This window comes from Nothobranchius furzeri, chromosome 6 (assembly GCF_043380555.1).
Source record: "Nothobranchius furzeri strain GRZ-AD chromosome 6, NfurGRZ-RIMD1, whole genome shotgun sequence".
NCBI lineage: Eukaryota > Metazoa > Chordata > Actinopteri > Cyprinodontiformes > Nothobranchiidae > Nothobranchius > Nothobranchius furzeri.
In genome coordinates, this window is record NC_091746.1 from 31533136 (window position 1) to 31550869 (window position 17734).

The 17734-nt window shown below is 42.4% G+C and overlaps 1 protein-coding gene and 1 non-coding gene across 5 annotated transcripts in view; one reads left to right on the forward strand and one right to left on the reverse strand.

Annotated features, from left to right (window-relative positions):
- Positions 1 to 3796: 3796 nt before the first annotated feature.
- Positions 3797 to 3869, reverse strand: trnak-uuu (transfer RNA lysine (anticodon UUU)). The gene has a single exon. It is a non-coding gene; the product is annotated as a tRNA-Lys (tRNA).
- Positions 3870 to 4982: 1113 nt separating this feature from the next.
- Positions 4983 to 17734, forward strand: part of LOC107396768 (E3 ubiquitin-protein ligase DTX4) — a 36355-nt gene continuing 23603 nt past the window's right edge. Inside the window, exons 1-2 of one of the 4 annotated variants that reach the window (XM_054734575.2) lie at positions 4983 to 5241; positions 6005 to 6228. In XM_054734575.2, the coding sequence (XP_054590550.1) occupies positions 5171 to 5241; positions 6005 to 6228 (295 nt within the window). In that variant the 5' untranslated portion in view covers positions 4983 to 5170. Of the gene's footprint in view, positions 5242 to 5352; positions 5480 to 5580; positions 5919 to 6004; positions 6229 to 17734 lie in introns of those variants that run through there. The other 3 variants (XM_054734578.2, XM_054734576.2, XM_054734577.2) reach the window with 3 other exon arrangements.

Consider the following 17734-nt stretch of genomic DNA (forward strand, 5'->3'; position numbering starts at 1 on the left):
TTTAAAACTTGTGATTGACTGGGGCTGGAACAATTTCACGTCATCGGTACAGTCTCCTCCCACTCCCCCTCCCTCCCAGGATGGAAATTCCCCACACTTGGCCGTGCCACTCTGTGCCTCCTGGAAACACTCACTTTCATGGCATTTTTCAAACTGGACTGGGGTGGAGTTACGTTTTCTGATGGAGTGCAGTCCCTCTCCTGCTTTGTTTTGGTGAAACTGGTGTGTTTTTGGTCCTTTCCAGGTTTTTGTTCATTGACCGGGTTTTGGATGCTGACTGTGCCTGCTGCTGAGGTCCAACATGTCCGTTTTGGCTCTACGGTCACTCTGAGTTGTAGCGTGTCTTACCTTTATGACACAACATGGCTGAAGCAAAGTCCAGATCTCGTCCCGACTGTGATCCTCTGCGCCAGCCTCAAAGATGGACAGCCTTTCGAAGCTGGTAAAGGATTTTAAATGCTAAAGAGCCCCAAATGGTAATGGCAAATGGCCTGTATTTTGTATAGCACCTTCTTAGGGCTCTACAACCCCCCAAGGAGCTTCACAACACAGTCATTCACCCATTCACACGCCGTTCACATGCTGGTGGGGATGAGCTACAATGTAGCCACAGCTGCCCTGGGTGCATGGACAGAGGCAACCACAGGCACCACTGATCCCTTTGACCACCATCAGCAGGCAAGGTGGGTTAGGTGTCTTGCTCATGGGCACAACAGAAGCATTCTCAGGTCGGAGCCGGGATCAAACCTGCAACCTTCAGATTGCTGGACAACCCACTCTACCTCATCAGCTACAGCTGTCCCAGCTCTACTTTTATGCTGAGGGTCTAGTGGTGTAAACATGTGTAGTCGTTGTTTTGGCATTTTAGTGCATCTTTTATTTCATTTCAATATTCAGCCTGAAACCGTCAGTGTGGCGCCCTCTTCAGGTTAAAACTCTGCACTACATTGAAGTTGAATCAGCCAGGCACCCTGAGACGTTGCTGTACCAAATTATGTCAGCTGCACTGCCGTAGTGGGCTAAAAAACACAACCAAGTCTCGGCCTAAAGCCTGGAGCACACTGGAGGAGGACGCGCCGCATCGCGCCCGCGCCGTCATTTTAAATGGAAGCCTTTATAGTTAAAGAGTGGGCACACGGGGAGCGCCGCGATGCATCCCAGAAGCACCGCGCCGAGACGCTGAAGATAGGCGCCAGTTCTAGCTCAAGCGCCGCGGCTGTTTACAACATTAGGGAGTACTTTACAACAGACATTACAACACGGAACGGCTTTACGGCACAAACCCAGCCGCAGTTTTGATAACTTTAAAGTATTATTGATCTTAAAATATTCTGATAAATAGCATGCTTACCCATTGTTAATGAGTTAGAGTCTCGCAAAACACGATGGCAAGTCACTTCCCGCTTCCTGTTCTCAAGTCCCGCGTGATGTGACTTTCGCGTGACTTTCTGCCTCTGGTTTGCCCCAGGCTTTAGAATATAATAGAATATAAACTTTATTGTCCACTGTAGTGGAAATTTTCCTTCGGCTCTCAAAAATAAAAATAAAAAATACCCACTTCTCCCAGCAAGATGTAGTTGGAATAGCAAGCGAGTGTTTATGGTGTGTTTAGTGTGTCACTGGCTCCACCCTCCCAGTCCTTCAGGCAGCAACTCCTTGTGTTGCATTTTCCAAGCAGGAACTGTGGGTTGAGTAAGACTCTGGTAGGGGGGTGACTTGCTCTTTAATTCAAAGAAGAAAACACCATTTGTTGTGTCAGAACCGAACATTTTCATCACATTACTTTTCAGTTTAGGTTGTCAGGTGAACCAACGTTACTCTGAGTCTGGTGAACCGATCTCTTGCTCTGACAATAACTAACATCCAGGAGGAAGATCTGGGCCTTTATTACTGCGTTGCTAATTTAAACACACGCGCAGGAGTTGGAACGGGAACCAGACTTTGTGGTAAGTAAATGCTTTCATTTCCTGTCTTATTGTGACAAGATTTTCTTTCCAGCATTGACTTACCTCAGGTAGGTTTCCTTTCTTTGGGTTGATTCACGTAGACATCTTTGTTTGTTACACATGACTAGTTTTAGGTTCGTCTTTTATGCAGATGTTTTAGTTTAATTTTGTCTCTGTGTGTTTTCAGCCACTCTTCCAGATTCCTCCTGGTTCTGGTTTCAGCACTGCTACACACTAGCTGTGGTTCTGGTGTTGTTGATCATGATGCTGGCTGTTTGTGTCATCTACTGGAAAACAAGATGGATGAAGAACACCAACAAGTCATTTTCCACACTGTGACCCAGAGAATGCGTAAACATTCAGGGGTCATCCTAGAAATATCCAAAATTTCACATGAACCATTTTCACACATTCCTTTTGTTAGGGGCTTCAAACTAATGTCCTTAGGGGTAAAACCTCCTTTAACTGGACCATGCAAAACATTAAAGTGACACTGTGTATTTTCCCTGGCGATAGGGGGCAAAAAATACCCAAATCATTGCAAGCAAGCATTATTTTTGTGTTCAAGTAGGGCCTTACCAATAGATGGACATTAGGGTAAAAAATCCTTGGGAGTGCAACCTGCAGCAAAATAACAAGAACATCAGATTACTTTTCATCACTTGTAATAAGTGAAGAGGTAAATGTGTAAAAGAACAACGTTTATTAATGCTGAAAGTTTTGTAACCATTTGTTACAAATTAGTAAATGCATTCTGTCCTCACGGGCTACCGTAGAAGGAAACATGGCATCCAATATGGCGTCGCCCAGAGACTTAGACCCACTCCCATGTATTTTAGACCTGATTTTTATGGTTATAAATTTTGAAACTGCCCATATTTTAAACAACTGGGTATCTAAATTCATTTACAACAACATTTTGATGGATATTTCCAGAAATTAATGGTAAAAACTACACATTGTCCCTTTAAGCACAGCAAATTCCTGACAGGTTTTCATGTTTGAAGATCTTTGATGCTGAGACAGTTATTTGTTGATTCCTCAACAGGGATTAAAAAAGCATCCCAAGATTTTCCCAAGGAACCCAAGTTTTTTTTTCCTGTTTTATTCCCGGCTTTTAGTGGTCGAAGGTTACAATACCAGATTACTGCCCATGTGTGTATATATATATATATATATATATATATATATATATATATATATATATGTACCTTTGTTATTATATTTCTTCAAATTATTCTCTTGAGTGTTGGTGCTGCTGTAACAAGTCAATTTCCCTACTGTGGGATCAATAAAGTCCATTCTTTTTTATCATTCTAAAGCATGTGTTTACAGACTGAGATTCATATGATTTAAGGTGTGGTTTATGTGTTCAACTGTGGTAAAAACAGTTGTTTCCTTCACATAGACCATGTGTACGGATGCGACATCACATGTTATTTTTGTAGATATTTTAAATTATATGTTGTTGGCAACTGAATAAATGCAGCCGACACACAGTAAAATCAGACCCAGTGTTTAGAAAATAGTTCACAAACTAAAAAAGAGGGAGAAAGCAAATCTGACGAATGTATTTTACAAAGTCAACAGAAGAGACCGTGGTTCAGAAAAAAGAGAGAATGGTTGATTTAAAAAAACGGGAACATAGCAGTATTGTGATTGGACAGGCATGCACAAACCACAAAGGCAGTCGCTGATTGGGTAGGAATCTGAATGTTTTTCTGAAACAGAAAAGTGAGCTGGAGTCATTTGCAGCTTCATAAAATTTGCAAAGCTAGAATTTGGTGTTTGTTGTTCACTTGGATACTTCTTAAGGGTCAAGTGTTGCATAAAGTGGCTAAAAATGTTTGCGCCCGAACAGGGACTTGAACCCTGGACCCTCAGATTAAAAGTCTGATGCTCTACCGACTGAGCTATCCGGGCTCTGTCCAACACTGTTGTCACGATATATTTAACATGTGTATTTCTGCCTATAGATTCATTTACATTGTCTAAAGTCGAGAATTCCAGTTTTACTAACTTATTTTGTTAAATTTTTTTCCTTAGAAAGACACAAATTGGATATGTTTGCTAGCAATCGTCAGCGAGGTAAGGCTGCTCTCTGGTTGGTAAATGGAATCAGAAAGTTTTTCGAGGCCCAAAATAAAACATTTAATACAGTTTCGATTGAGCACGATACATGGTTTCGTCATGACATAACCTACGGTTCCACGAGCTTTTGGCCAGGTGGTTGCTCAAATATTGAAGTGCCTTGTGATTATATACATAAATAATAAATACAATATATAAATATTGTATAAAAACTTTCTTCTTCTTACTCTTAGGTTACTTGTCCTAGTAAACGTGTTAGTTGGATAAATTAGCTGTGGTGTGGTGTAAATGTCGTTGTGGTGTATTACCACGTCCCGCCACCAGGAGGCAGGCGTGACTGTTGTAGCTGAGCTGGACAAGTAACGTTCAGTTCCACAGCTTGTTTTGGAAGGATTATTTTATTAATGTAAATATACCACAAAACTCCTTATAACGCGTCTTGCCTTTTGTTTTAAAATTGTCTTGATAAATGTTCACACACATCGTGTTTTCAGGGCGAAAAGCACCCCCTCCCCCCCCCAACAAGAATTAAAAAAAAAAAAAAAAAAAAAGAAAAGAACTCTACTGGCCCCTACCGGGAATCGAACTCACAACCGCGCCTGAGGCCTGAAAACATTCCCGTTTCTGTCTTGGAATGGGGAGCAAAAGGTCTGAAGCCTCACATATTTCCACTAGATGGCAGCAATTAGTCATACAATATGCGGCAGCAAAAAAAAAAAAAAAAAAAAAAAAAAAGGAAAGAGTCAGATTTAGTTTAATACAATTTTTTATTTATCATCTTTCCACAGAAGCGTCCTGTTTGTAGAATGAAATGATAGAAAGTCTGATTGGATTGGTTTTGTCTTTTTGAGTTGCTGCTCTTTGGTCCCCACGGAGGGTTTATGGGACCGGGTCCGGGTCTAGGCGTGGTTGTGGGACCGCGGCTGTTGTCCTCGTGCCTTCAGGTCTCACATCCATCTTTTCCTGGATGAAGTGAAGATGGACGCGGAGGGATAGAGAGAATCATGGACGTGCATGTTTTTATTCTCTCAACCCCGTAGAGGGTCGTTTTTCCTCTGGTTGTATATTTTGTCTCTGTGTGGATAGAAGAGGCAGACGGAACCATGGCGGAGCCTAGAGGGTGGATTTAATTCATGAAGGAGTTTGTTAAAGTTTGTTCCAGAAGTCTTGGATTAGGTGGGAGGCCGGAGAAGTCCGACAACAGGTGATTATTATTATTATTATTATTATTATTAAGGCAGTTATGTTCCGAATATTAAACTGTAGCGCAGATGAAAACTGCAGCAAACCCAGTGGTGTTTCGGCCTCAGCACGCTCCTGGGTTCGGGACCAGTTAAACCAGTTCACGGGTCGGGAGTCGGTTCTGAGATTGCGCCGTCGGAAGGAAACTGCGACGCCCCAAAACAACCAGAGCAGCTGGGGAGGAACTGGCTCCGTCCGAGGTTCGGAAACCCCAGCGGAACCGACCGTTACGTTACCGACAAACAGCGCGGAGAAGAAAAACCAGAGGCCGCTACAAGCGGAACGTTTAACGACCATGCAACCGGAGACGTCCCCGGTCCGTGTGGAAGCGGAACCACGCTAGAACCGGGCCGTTGCACTGTCTGCCGCTTCTCGGCTGTTTTAGCGTCGCGTTACGGTACCACAGCGGATGTAGCCGAACGAGGCCCGCGGTTCCCTTTGCCTGGTGGCCAAGCGAGGAGCTCGGGTGGTCTTTGTGGAAGGATGCGTCGCCTCCTCCCGCTGCTAGCTCCTCCGCGGATCAATGTAAGGCTCCGAGCCCGGTGTTGTGTTAGCTGCACCGGTACCGCGGTACGGTCTGGTCGGCCTTGTGTTGACTCATCACGACGTTAAAGAAGCGCACAAAGTCCCGAAGACGAGGTTAAAACTATGAGAAGGAGTGAAAGCGGTTGTTGTGGTTAGCGCGGGGCTTTTGTCCACAGACCCTCACGAGTGTTTCTGTCCAGGGCCACCACTAACATGCTCCTGGCCTCCGCCGTGGTGGTGTGGGAATGGCTGAACGAACACGGCCGGTGGCGGCCCTACAGTCCCGCCGTCTCCCACCAGATAGAGGCGGCCATCCGGAGCAGCGACCCCCGCGGTGGGAGCGTGGTCCTCGGACAGGTTGACAGCAGGCTCTCGCCCTACATCATAGATCTCCAGTCGATGCACCAGTTCCGGCAGGACACAGGTGAGACCACCTGAGGATGTTAGTTAAGATCTAATCTGCTGCTTTTCAGACTGTTTTTGTCACTAATCCTGGGTCAGAGTTAAATAGACCTCTGATCCAGCTGTTGCTTTCAGACAGCTGTTGGCACAAGAATGATTTGGACCAGTGGGGCTTCTGGGAAAACACCGTTCGTGTGTTTTTATGGCCTGGGAGACCAACATTTGCTTCTATTATCTGTGATTTAAAGAGCAAGTCACCTCCTCTCCAGAGTCGAACTTCACTCTCATTTCCAGTTTGAAAGATGCCCACATGGAGACGTTTCCTGGTAGACCGAGGGGGCGGAGCCGCTAACAAATACACACACATACAGGTTCACAGCAGCATTGTGACATCATATGGTACCAGCTAACGTCATAGGTAGGGCTGGACAATATGGACCAAAACGTATCTCTCTCTTTTTGCTGAGTTCCGATATACGATATATATCTCGATATTTTTCCTCCTGTAAAATATTTACAAGTTAACTCACTTCAAGCTGTCTTCAGAAATTATACATAAATCAGTAGATTAAATACATAAACATGTTGATTCTTGTCAAACTTTAACCTTAGTGCCTATTCTCTACCAGTCTGAGCTTTAGAAACACTGGTACAGCTGTCTGTTAACACACACACACACGCACGCATGCACACACACACACAGTTGAGAGCTAGAGGTGTATCAAATGTCCCACGGGCACTTTTTAATAATATATTTATAATTAATGTAAAATTATTTAAATTTAATCTAGAGGTGGCCGTATCGTTAATTTCTTGTTCAGAGAAATAAAATCTATCATGTTAAGCTAAATGTATGATGATGTAATTGCATCTACTGAAGGTCACATGGGTCATGCACAGTGGAGTTAATAGTGATCAGGGCAAACATGGCTGCAGTCAAGCAGTATCGGCTCATATCAGTGATTATACTGTAATGACTCAGAGTCTCTGGTTGCTCTTTTATGAGTATTATTTTCGGGCTACTGTCGCCGTAACCCATACCTTACAAACTAGGGCTGCTCGATTATGGCAAAAATAATAATCACGATTATGGTGACTGAAATTGAGATCACGATTATTTAGGACGATTTTTCAATTTATGTTGATTTTATTTGTTTTTATTCAGTCATAAAACTGCTCAGGGCACAATCAGGACAAAAATAAGAAACAAGATGATCACTAAAAGAACTCCTGATTCCCAGTATAAAAAGACCAATATACTTATAGCTCATAGTTTATGACCCAAGGGCTATAGACCTTGGTTTAACTCATTTAAGTCTAACCAGTACAGACCCAAATACCAATATCTTGCAAATACTTGACAACAAGAATTATACAGTGGCATTTATAACAAATAAATGCAAATAAATTGATGTTCACAAAATGTTGCATAACATTTATTGAGTCGTGTCAAGGTGCTGTAGGAGCGTGCACTAGCACCGTGTCCTCAGAGAGATTATTTATCAGCGTGAGGAACTTATTTCTACCTTATTTATAAACTATTTATTTACAAGTCCATCAGTTAATGTAATAATTGTCCCAACCACAGCTGCACCCCCCAACCCGGTCTCACAGCAATCGGGGCAAGCTGCACGTGTGTTTAGCACGCTGCACACGCACATTTAGCTGTTTTTAGCGGCTCAGGAGACCGCAGGTGCGGTGTGTGTGTCACTCACTCTGGTTACTCCAACAAGGAGCCGGCTCCGAGAGCCGTGTCTTTAGCGACCGACACATCACTGCATCATTCCCTTTCCTAATGTCCTGAAGAACGGTCCGGAGCGCAGGCGGAGTGTTTAGCTAACCTGCAGGAAATGTCGACGACAGTTATCCAGAATGTAGCTAAGGGTTACCAGAGATGTTTCTGAGGTGTTCGCTAGGTACTTTTAGGATTAAAAAGTCAAGAAGGGGGTCTGAAAAGCTGCTAGAAATAGCGTCCAAGTCGCTAAGTTGGCAACACTGTAGGAGGAGCGCTTCATTTGCAACTCAGGGCAGCGCAAGCGGGAGGAGCAAATAATCGGCTTGTTATGTTTTTTATAATCGTTCAAAACTCAGATCGTATTCGTGATTAAAATTCGATTAATTGAGCAGCCCTATTACAAACTCTTAACTTTCTCAACAGAGTTGCTCGTAACGGAGTATTTACTAGCATAGCTAACCAGAGCGGAACAACCGGAACATTTCTCACTCGTTGAGCTCACCTTCAAAATAAAACATTTACCCTATAGTTTACTATTTAAACCCTTACAGTATGTTTGAGGTAATTTGGCCACTCCAGCTATCTGTAGATGTTTCCTGATTACACAGGGGAGAGAGGGGTTTGACTCGTCTCTCCGGCTCCGCACAAGCAGGATGGAAAGCAGAACTTTGTTGGCATTGAACGTCCCTATATAATTAAAAACCAAAACGCCAAATGCAAAGTTTAGAGCAGCATTTACCCAGTGGCTGTCAGATTGAGCAAACTTGTGAGAATACATGTAATAGCCGCTTAGAGACGGAGCAACATGTCTCTAGCATAGCGGCTAATCGCTAGCATAGCAGTTTGACCAGTTATATCAACATAAAGATATAAAGTCATCTTATATCTTGTTTAAAAATTATGCTGGTATTTTAAAAATATTGATATATTGCCAGGCCCTAGTCATAGGGTACCTCTTAGCCAATAGCAATGGCAGATTTTAATTCAAATGTAGTGCAGCGTTTTTACCTGGGCCGTTTCTCAGTACTGAAGGACATCAGTAAGTTCTTGTGTACTAGACAGGTATGTTCTTGGCAAGGACACCAGAAAGTCTGTTCTACCGAGTACAGGACGACGAGGACGGCATGTGGAACAGAACCATTCTCCTCTTTGGTGTGTTCTTGCTGTGTTTAGTTTCAAATCCCATCTTTCAGTTCTTTTTAAAACACAGAAAAGGTTCATTTATCTGCAACGTTTCTTTTGCGGCTGCAAACATCATCAGGCTGACGCTGATGGTGGCGTCACTTCCTTCTCCGTTTATCCGCGGGCAGCAGAGGACGTTGTCGCCCTCTACTGCCCGCTCTCCCCTCTCCGATGATGCAGTCCCATGTGCGGTCCAACGAGTAAACTCCGTCGTCCCTGTTCATGGTCCCACATCCACGTCTCCTTATCTCGATAGCTTCTTTTATCCATCTTTTGTATTTTTGTTGTTCGGTGGTTATGATCCGTGTGCTGTCCCAGTCCATTATATGGTTTTCTCTTGTGCAGTGATCTGTTACGGCTGACTTCTTTATTGTACTTTCTGCTTCTTGTTTCGCTGCTCTTGTGTGTTTTCAACTTGTTTCTTTCTCGCACTTTCTTTGCCCGCTCTCCCCTCTCGAGAGCGGGCAGCAGAGGGCGACAACATCCTCTGCTGCCCGCGGATAAACAAAGGAAGTGACGCCACCATCGGCGTCAGCCTGATGATGTTTGCAGCCGCAAACAAAACGTTGCAGGTAAATAAACCTTTTCTGTGTTTTAAAAAGAACTGAAAGATGGAATTTGAAACTAAACACAGCAAGAACACACCAAAGATGTTTAAAGAAAAATACGGACAACAAGGAACAAAGGACTAATGCCTTTGGAACGATTACACCAAAAACGCCCACCTCTAAGGAACCACCTTCCCTTCAATTTAAGATGCCAGGACGAAAACATCACACCAACAAGCCTACAGCTGAAAAGGCCGATCCGGACCAAGACAGCACAGAACATAATGGAAAGAGCACAGAGAGCACTACTCAAAGAAAGCATAAGAAACGTCACAACCAATCAGAAGCAAGTGGAAAACGAACTGGAAAGAAGACACCTGGACTTAAAAAGGAATTACAAACTTGATGAAAGAACGGAGGAACAAATTAAAGGACACATGATGGAAAAACAGGAAAAAGAGTTCATAAAAGTAAAAAAAAAAAAAGACACGTAAAGAAGTTACACAAACTCATCAACAAGAAAAAGAGAAAAGAAATACAAGATAACACCACACAAGCTCATGGGTACGTAACATTTCACAACACGAACTAACAGAAGCAGAAGAAAGTATTAAAAACAGGTTCAAACTTTGCAGTCACACCAAAGAAATACCATATGATGAGTTTCTCGTAGCAACAGAACTAGCATGTCAACAGATCACAGATGAGGGGAAGAAAGCAGAACTCAGAAATAACGTAGTTGGTAAATTAAAGAACAGCAAAATTCAACACAGCAACATTACAAAAGAAGAACAATCAGCCATGACAGCTTTATCCAAAAATGAACAGATAATTATTCTACTGGCAGATAAAGGAAGAACCACAGTAGTTATGGACAGAGAAAAATATAAACAACAGATGAACCAGATGTTAGAAGACAAAAATACATATGAAATACTTAAAAAGGACCCAACAGAAAACATTAAGAAAAACATGAAAAAAATTACTGAAGCCTCTACAAGAAAAAGGCAAAATAACAGAAAAAATGTACAAACACTGGATTCCTACAGCAAACATAACACCAAGAATATATGGAACACCAAAAATACACAAACAAAACACCACTTAGACCAATAGTTGACAGCATAGGTACACCAACATACAACATGGCAAAAGATATCAGCAGAATCATCAGCCCGTTATTAGGAAATACAGACCAACACTGCAAAAACAGCATAGAACTGGTAAAAGAACTAAAGGAAATTACAATAGAAGACAACGACATACTCATCTCACATGACGTCACATCTCTGTTCACAACAACACCAACCCACAAAACCATAGACATAGTAGTTAACAGAATCAGACAGGACAAGACTTTACATAAAAGAACAAACCTCACAGCAGATGACATAGCACAACTGATAGCACTGGTAGCTAACTCCACTTACTTCACGTACGATAACACAATATACAAACAACTGGAAGGCTTCGCCATGGGTAACCCGTTATCAGCCACCCTGTGCCAGTTTTTCATGGAGGACATGGAGCAAAAAGCCATAGCCACCGCCCCCCCAACAGCAAAATAAAACTATGGAAACGCTACGTGGATGACATACTGGAAATCATATCAAAAGGACAAACAGAAACACTAACACAACACTTAAACAATATTGACGACACGGGCAACATAAAATTCACTTATGAGTCAGAAACAGAAGGCAGCGTAGCATTTATGGATATGAAAATCACCAGGCAGACCGACGGGACCCTAAACATAAACACATACAGGAAACCAACACACACAGACCAATATTTATTATGGACATCAGAACACCCCACCATACACAACATGTCAGTAATCAGAACATTATATCACCGAACAAACTTGGTAACAGAAGAGAGAGACCGTAAACAAGAGGACAAACACATACAACACGCTTTAAAGACCTGCGCATACCCGACATGGGCAATAAACAAAGGAAAACAACAAACAACAACAGAAAGAAAAGAACAACCAAAGCAAAGAACCAGAAACCCAGAAAGACAAGAACCAGAACCAGTGATAACCCTACCATACATCAGAGGCATAACGGAAAAAATAAGAGCAACAATGAAAAAACACAACATAAACACACCAACAAAACCATACACAACAGTTAGAAACAGACTAGTGCACCCAAAAGACAAGATACCAGCTGGACTTAAATGTGGAGTCATCTACGAAATCCCATGCAAACTCTGCAATAAAACATACGTAGGAGAACCCGGACGCCAACTCAACACACGAACAATAGAACATAGAAAGGAGTGTGAGAAAGAAACAAGTTGAAAACACACAAGAGCAGCGAAACAAGAAGCAGAAAGTACAATAAAGAAGTCAGCCGTAACAGATCACTGCACAAGAGAAAACCATATAATGGACTGGGACAGCACACGGATCATAACCACCGAACAACAAAAATACAAAAGATGGATAAAAGAAGCTATCGAGATAAGGAGACGTGGATGTGGGACCATGAACAGGGACGATGGAGTTTACTCGTTGGACCGCGCATGGGACTGCATCATCGGAGAGGGGAGAGCGGGCAGCAGAGGGCGACAACGTCCTCTGCTGCCCGCAGATAAACGAAGGAAGTGACGCCACCATCGGCGTCAGCCTGATGATGTTTGCAGCCGCAAACCAAACGTTGCAGGTAAATGAACCTTTTCTGTGTTTTAAAAACTGAACGATGGAATTTAGAACCATACTCCGTTGTGTCCTGGCAGCAAGCGCTGCTTCTTGCTACAGTTACAAAAACGACCTGACATAAAAGTAAAAGTCTAGTTTGTTTCTAGCACAGTTAAGATTTAAAGAGCAAGTCACCCCCCAAATCAACTTTATTTGCTGATAAACTACATAAACGAGTGTCTAATCGCGCAGTAGATACGTGTAGTCAATAATTTGGCACTTTAGTGCCTCTTAGTTAAAATTTAAATATTCTTGCAAAAACTGTCTTCAGGTAAAAACCCTGCACTGCATCAGCATTTAAATCTGCCATCGCTATTGGCTAAGAGGCACCCCATGATGTCAGCTGGTACCATATGATGTCACAATACTGTTGTGAGTCTGTTTGTGTGTTTGTTACCGTCTTCTGCCTCTCAGTCTGCCAGGAAACAGCATTTGTTGCATTTTTCAAACAGGAAGTGGGAGCGCAGTTAGACTTTGGTAGGGGGTGACTTGCTCTTTAACAGTTGATAGAGGTCAGAGTTCAAAAACTGAATTGGCTTCAGAAATTTTGTGCATCAACTGATGTTATTAGCGGCATTTTGGCATGAAAATGAGGTAGAAATTGTCTAGATATCGGCCATGAAAATCTGCCCTTAAGTCAGCAGTACACGTCAGCCACGTAAAGTTCAAATAACATTTATAATCACCTCTGAGACGTACAATCCTGAAATAACCTCATCCGATTATGAAGAATGTTCTGTTCTAGATATTTGAATTTTTCATTTTCAAACCGTCGCTTCTGGTCTTTTTATTAAATCCTTAAAACAATTCACACCATTTATGTTAACTCTCCTCTTTTAGCATTTGCAGCATGTTGGAAGCAAGCATGCTTCATGGACTCAATCACGGTGAAGCAGGCCAAGTACTGGACTCCGTTTGAGAGTACGGTTCGGGGGTACGGTATTAAACCACAAACACTGGCTCAATTGTCTAAAACAAAGCTGACTTCATTAGTTTCGGTTTTGCGTGACAGCAGGGTGTCCACGGGCTGCACCCGGTAATGCCCCAGGCCAGCTGTGGCTACGATGTAGCTCAGGGTGTGAATGTGTGTGAGAAATGGATGAATGATTCCTCGTAGTGTAAAGCGCTTTGGAGTCCTCTGACTCATGAAAGTGCTTTACACGTGCAGGTTTTATTATCATCACTTCTTTACTAACTTCAGATCGAGTTTAAGAACAGCATCAAAGGAAAAATCTGTAGTAATCTCTGTGGCTTTTCTCTGCTGCGGTCATCGTGAGGTCGGAGGTTTTTTGGCTCCATCTCTGGTTTGTGAGATTTTATTGTATTTAACTTGGTTTTCAAACACTGGCAGACCAAACCAGCGATATGATTCAGCTATTTTTGTGAAGAGTCTGTTCCTGGCGTTTCTCTCTGTTTTCATCCTCGTGTGATTTGAATAAAAGGCATCCATGCTAACAGAATCCAGGGCTAACTGCCATGCTGGTGCTACGGTAATAATGCTGCCTGCGCTTTGTTTCTGGAGTTGAATCTCAGAGCTGAGGATGCTAACCTAACAGAGCGGACCGTGTTCCTGTGGCGAGTTGGAAAATCTGCAGAATCCGTTCCCAAACCAGGAAGTGCATTGCAGTAAACCCTGCAGCAACACATGATGGAGGTTAAATAAAACCGTGTGCACCGCTGGTACAAAGAGACGCAGACTCTTAGAAGAGCTGATTAATAGTTTATTGCTGCAGTTATCACCAGGTTTTACGAGCAGCGCCGTCTTGGATCTGGAAGTCGGAAATTAGGGTGTGAACTTTCGTAGTAAAAATCCCAACTGTACAGCTCAGATAAAATGCACCATAAAACTTGTTTGACTACTAAGTAATAAAAGAGCACCGTGCTGGGAATGGAGCCTTCTGAACTGGTAGAGCTCTAGATCTGACTACAGGTGACCATCTTCAGGTGCTTTTAATGGGATGAAGTTCTAGGAACGATGAAAAGTGCCACAATGACAATATTTAAATATATCTGTTGTTGTGAAAAATTAATGTTTGTATAAAAACCTGGTTGGGGTAATGCTACCTCTGGATTAGGTCCATACTAAATCTACGTTTGTCTGTTCCTTGGATTAAAGGGGTTTGGGTTGGTTTTGGTAATCCCCTTCTACTTCCTGGCAGAAGAGGCTTATGGTTTTGGACCAGAATGCAGCTGGAGATTCTCTAGAACCAGTTTTTGTCTGAGTCATGGTTTCAGCTGTCGGAGAACTGGTTTACGCCTGATCCTGGCATATCATCTTAAATTGCTGTCACAAACAGTCCATCTTGTTGTTGTTTTTGTGGAATGGGAACCAAACACAGATTAGCTGTTAGACCACATGCCCACGTATGGATTGTATGTATGTTTGAAAGAAAAGTCTGTTCCTTTCTACTGCAGCAGCTCAGATTTGTGACGTGTTCTATCAGGAATGGGGTCAGGAGTTGTCTAACAGATGATCTGTGTGTGTTGAGTTGAGATCCAGCAGTTAGAAGGTCCAGAACAGCTGGAAACAACGCTCAGAGTCTGCTGCCTGTTTCACCTCCTGCACACAAATGAGCGCCCGGCAGCTGCAGCCTCCCTTCACAAAGAAACTAAACAGAGACCTTGATTCAGGGCTGCGGGCGGAATATCTCATGACCTAATGAGCACAGAGTTCCCTTTCACCGTTCTTTGTTTCACTCCCTCCTTCTCCTTCAGCGGTCCTCCACCTCCCCCTTGTCTCTGTAGTTAGGTGGAGGTCCTGTAGGTTGGCTGAGATGTATGGAGCAGATTTTATGATGAGTGAAGCAGTGTTTTAAAGATGTTCTAGAGTTTAGAACATTTACCTTCCTGTTGTTGAATTTCGGCAGCTGGGGGTGTTTAGGTCTATGCCGTCTCTGACCTGCTTCACTATGTAAATTAGCATTGTTGTAACCGTCATTTTGAGAATAGCTGTTTTGATGAGGCCTTTCTCAATATGCATACTCGTCACTCTGAACTTGTGTACTCATGTTGTTGTGAAACGTCAACAACGATGGCGCAAGTGCTGCTCCAGTCTACGTACCATGGCAGGTTCCTGGCTGTGTTTTTGTAGACTCCATTTGCTCTGCAGTGTTTATGCGTTTTGTTCACAAATGACTAAAGCCTGTAGGAGTCTTGCCATGTTGTAGAGTTGCTAATGCTAATGGTTAGCTTCTACTAGTGGAGACGTGCTCAGCTTTCCTGGAGGTGGGAGTCACTCACTTGTTTTGAAACATGTACTACAGTACCCTCATTTGACCACAGGATGTCATTCTTACTTCATACAGCTTTAAAAATAATTGAAATTAATCGGTTTATTATGCTGCCACAGCGCCATCCAGTGGAAAACATTTGTTTTTGCCTGTTGGCCAAGTAATCGTTCATTTATTGTTTCAAGGTGACCTTGTTTCACGGCCCTAATGTGAAGCTTCAATGGTGAGTTGACATTATTTTGCATTTCTGCACGGTAGAGGCCGACCGATATTTTTTTAAAGCCGATACCGATTTTTAACTAATTTTGTTGCCAATATCTAATATCTAAGGATATTTAGATTTTCTGCTGTAACGCAAAAGTAAAACCGAAACTATATATATATATATATATATATATATATATATATATATATATATATATATATATATATATATATATATATATATATATATATTTATATATATATATATTTATATATAGAACTTCAAATATTAAACAAACTCAAAACATTAAAACAAATGGTGTGTTGGGGTCCTTCGGGTCCTTTCTTCAGTCTAGTAGTGTCGGCAGTTGTTCACAGAGGTGCCTGATTTTTTTATTTTATTTAATCGGCTCTCAAAAATACTTTAGGCTGATGGCTGATATAGCAAAGATTGAATACATCGGCCGGTCGATATAACGGTCAGCCTCATCAGCATGGTGTGAATAAGCGTTACTGTGTTTACAGTTATGATTTTAAAATGTTGATTAAAATCACTGATTTGACCCAGAAGAATGTAATTTACATAAAACACCAATGGGTTCATTATCAATGAACCAGCAGGTTGTGTTGGTTTAAATAAAATAAACAAAAACATGTTTGATTTCAGACTTAAAGAGCAAGTCACCCCCAAATCAACTTTTTTTTGCTGATAAACTAAATAAAAGCGAGTCTAATCGTGCTGCAGACACGTGTAGTCTATAATTTGGTACTTCAGTGCCTCTTAGTTAAAATTTAAATATTCTGCCTAAAACTGGCAGTGTTGTGCCGTTGTCAGGTAAAAACTCTGCACTGTATTTGAATTTAAATCTGCCACCGCTATTGGCTAAGAGGTATGCTATGATGTAAACTGATACATTATGATGTCACAATGCTGCCGTGAGTCTGTGTGTGTGTGTATTTGTTAGCGGCTCCGCCCTCTTGGTCTGCCAGGCAACGGCATTTGTTGCATTTTTCAAACATGAAGTGGGAGTGGAGTTAGACTCTGGTAGGGGATGACTTGCTCTTTAACAACAACGACAATAAAATGTTGCTTTCCTCTAACCCTAACCCAACTAAAGTCTAACATTTTACGTGAGTTTTGTTGTGACCTTCGAGTCTCCAACTGACTAAATCCTAAATCGGCATCGTGGCGCTCATCCACACAAACCAGCAGAGCCTGTGGAGGTTCTGATGGACATTAGTTGGGTTTTAAATATAAACAGGAAGCCTGCAGATCCCACACAATGTCAATAAAGCCCAAAGTAAGGAACTAAAGTGAAAGGGTCTGTTTTTTTTTTAATTTTTTTTAATGAAAACCAGATGAGTGCATTTTTATGATCGGTTGAAAGCAAGAATGTTTGGATTTCACACAAAGTTCTTTAAGGAAACGTCTTTTTATTCCTCGCCTTCTCGCTCCAGCTGGTCCTGCTGAAGGAGGCAGTTTCTCAGACCCCCACAATGCCCCGGGGCGTCAGGGTCACGGGGGGAGGGTGGGGACAAGGGGCGGGGAAGATCCCTCAGACCGGGGGGGGGGGGATGATTAGAGGGAGTCGCACCAAACATTTAGACTGAATGTTTACATGCAGAACAAACCAGAGAACTGGAATTTTATGATTGGAAATAAAGATGGGGGGGGGGGGGGGACATTTTTTTAGCTCCACTTGGAGGAAAGTGCAGCACTGATTTAGAGTTGAGTTTCTCAGACACGTCCAGAGAAGGTAGAGATGGTTTGTGAAACTGGAGCAGAACTTCAGGAGATTCACGTTTACGATTGAAAACATCAAACCTGACAGAATCCGACTCGAAGCAACTAATTCACTGCTCATCATTACTCCTGGCAACGCGTCACACTGAAACGCACCCACAATGCAACAGGTTTT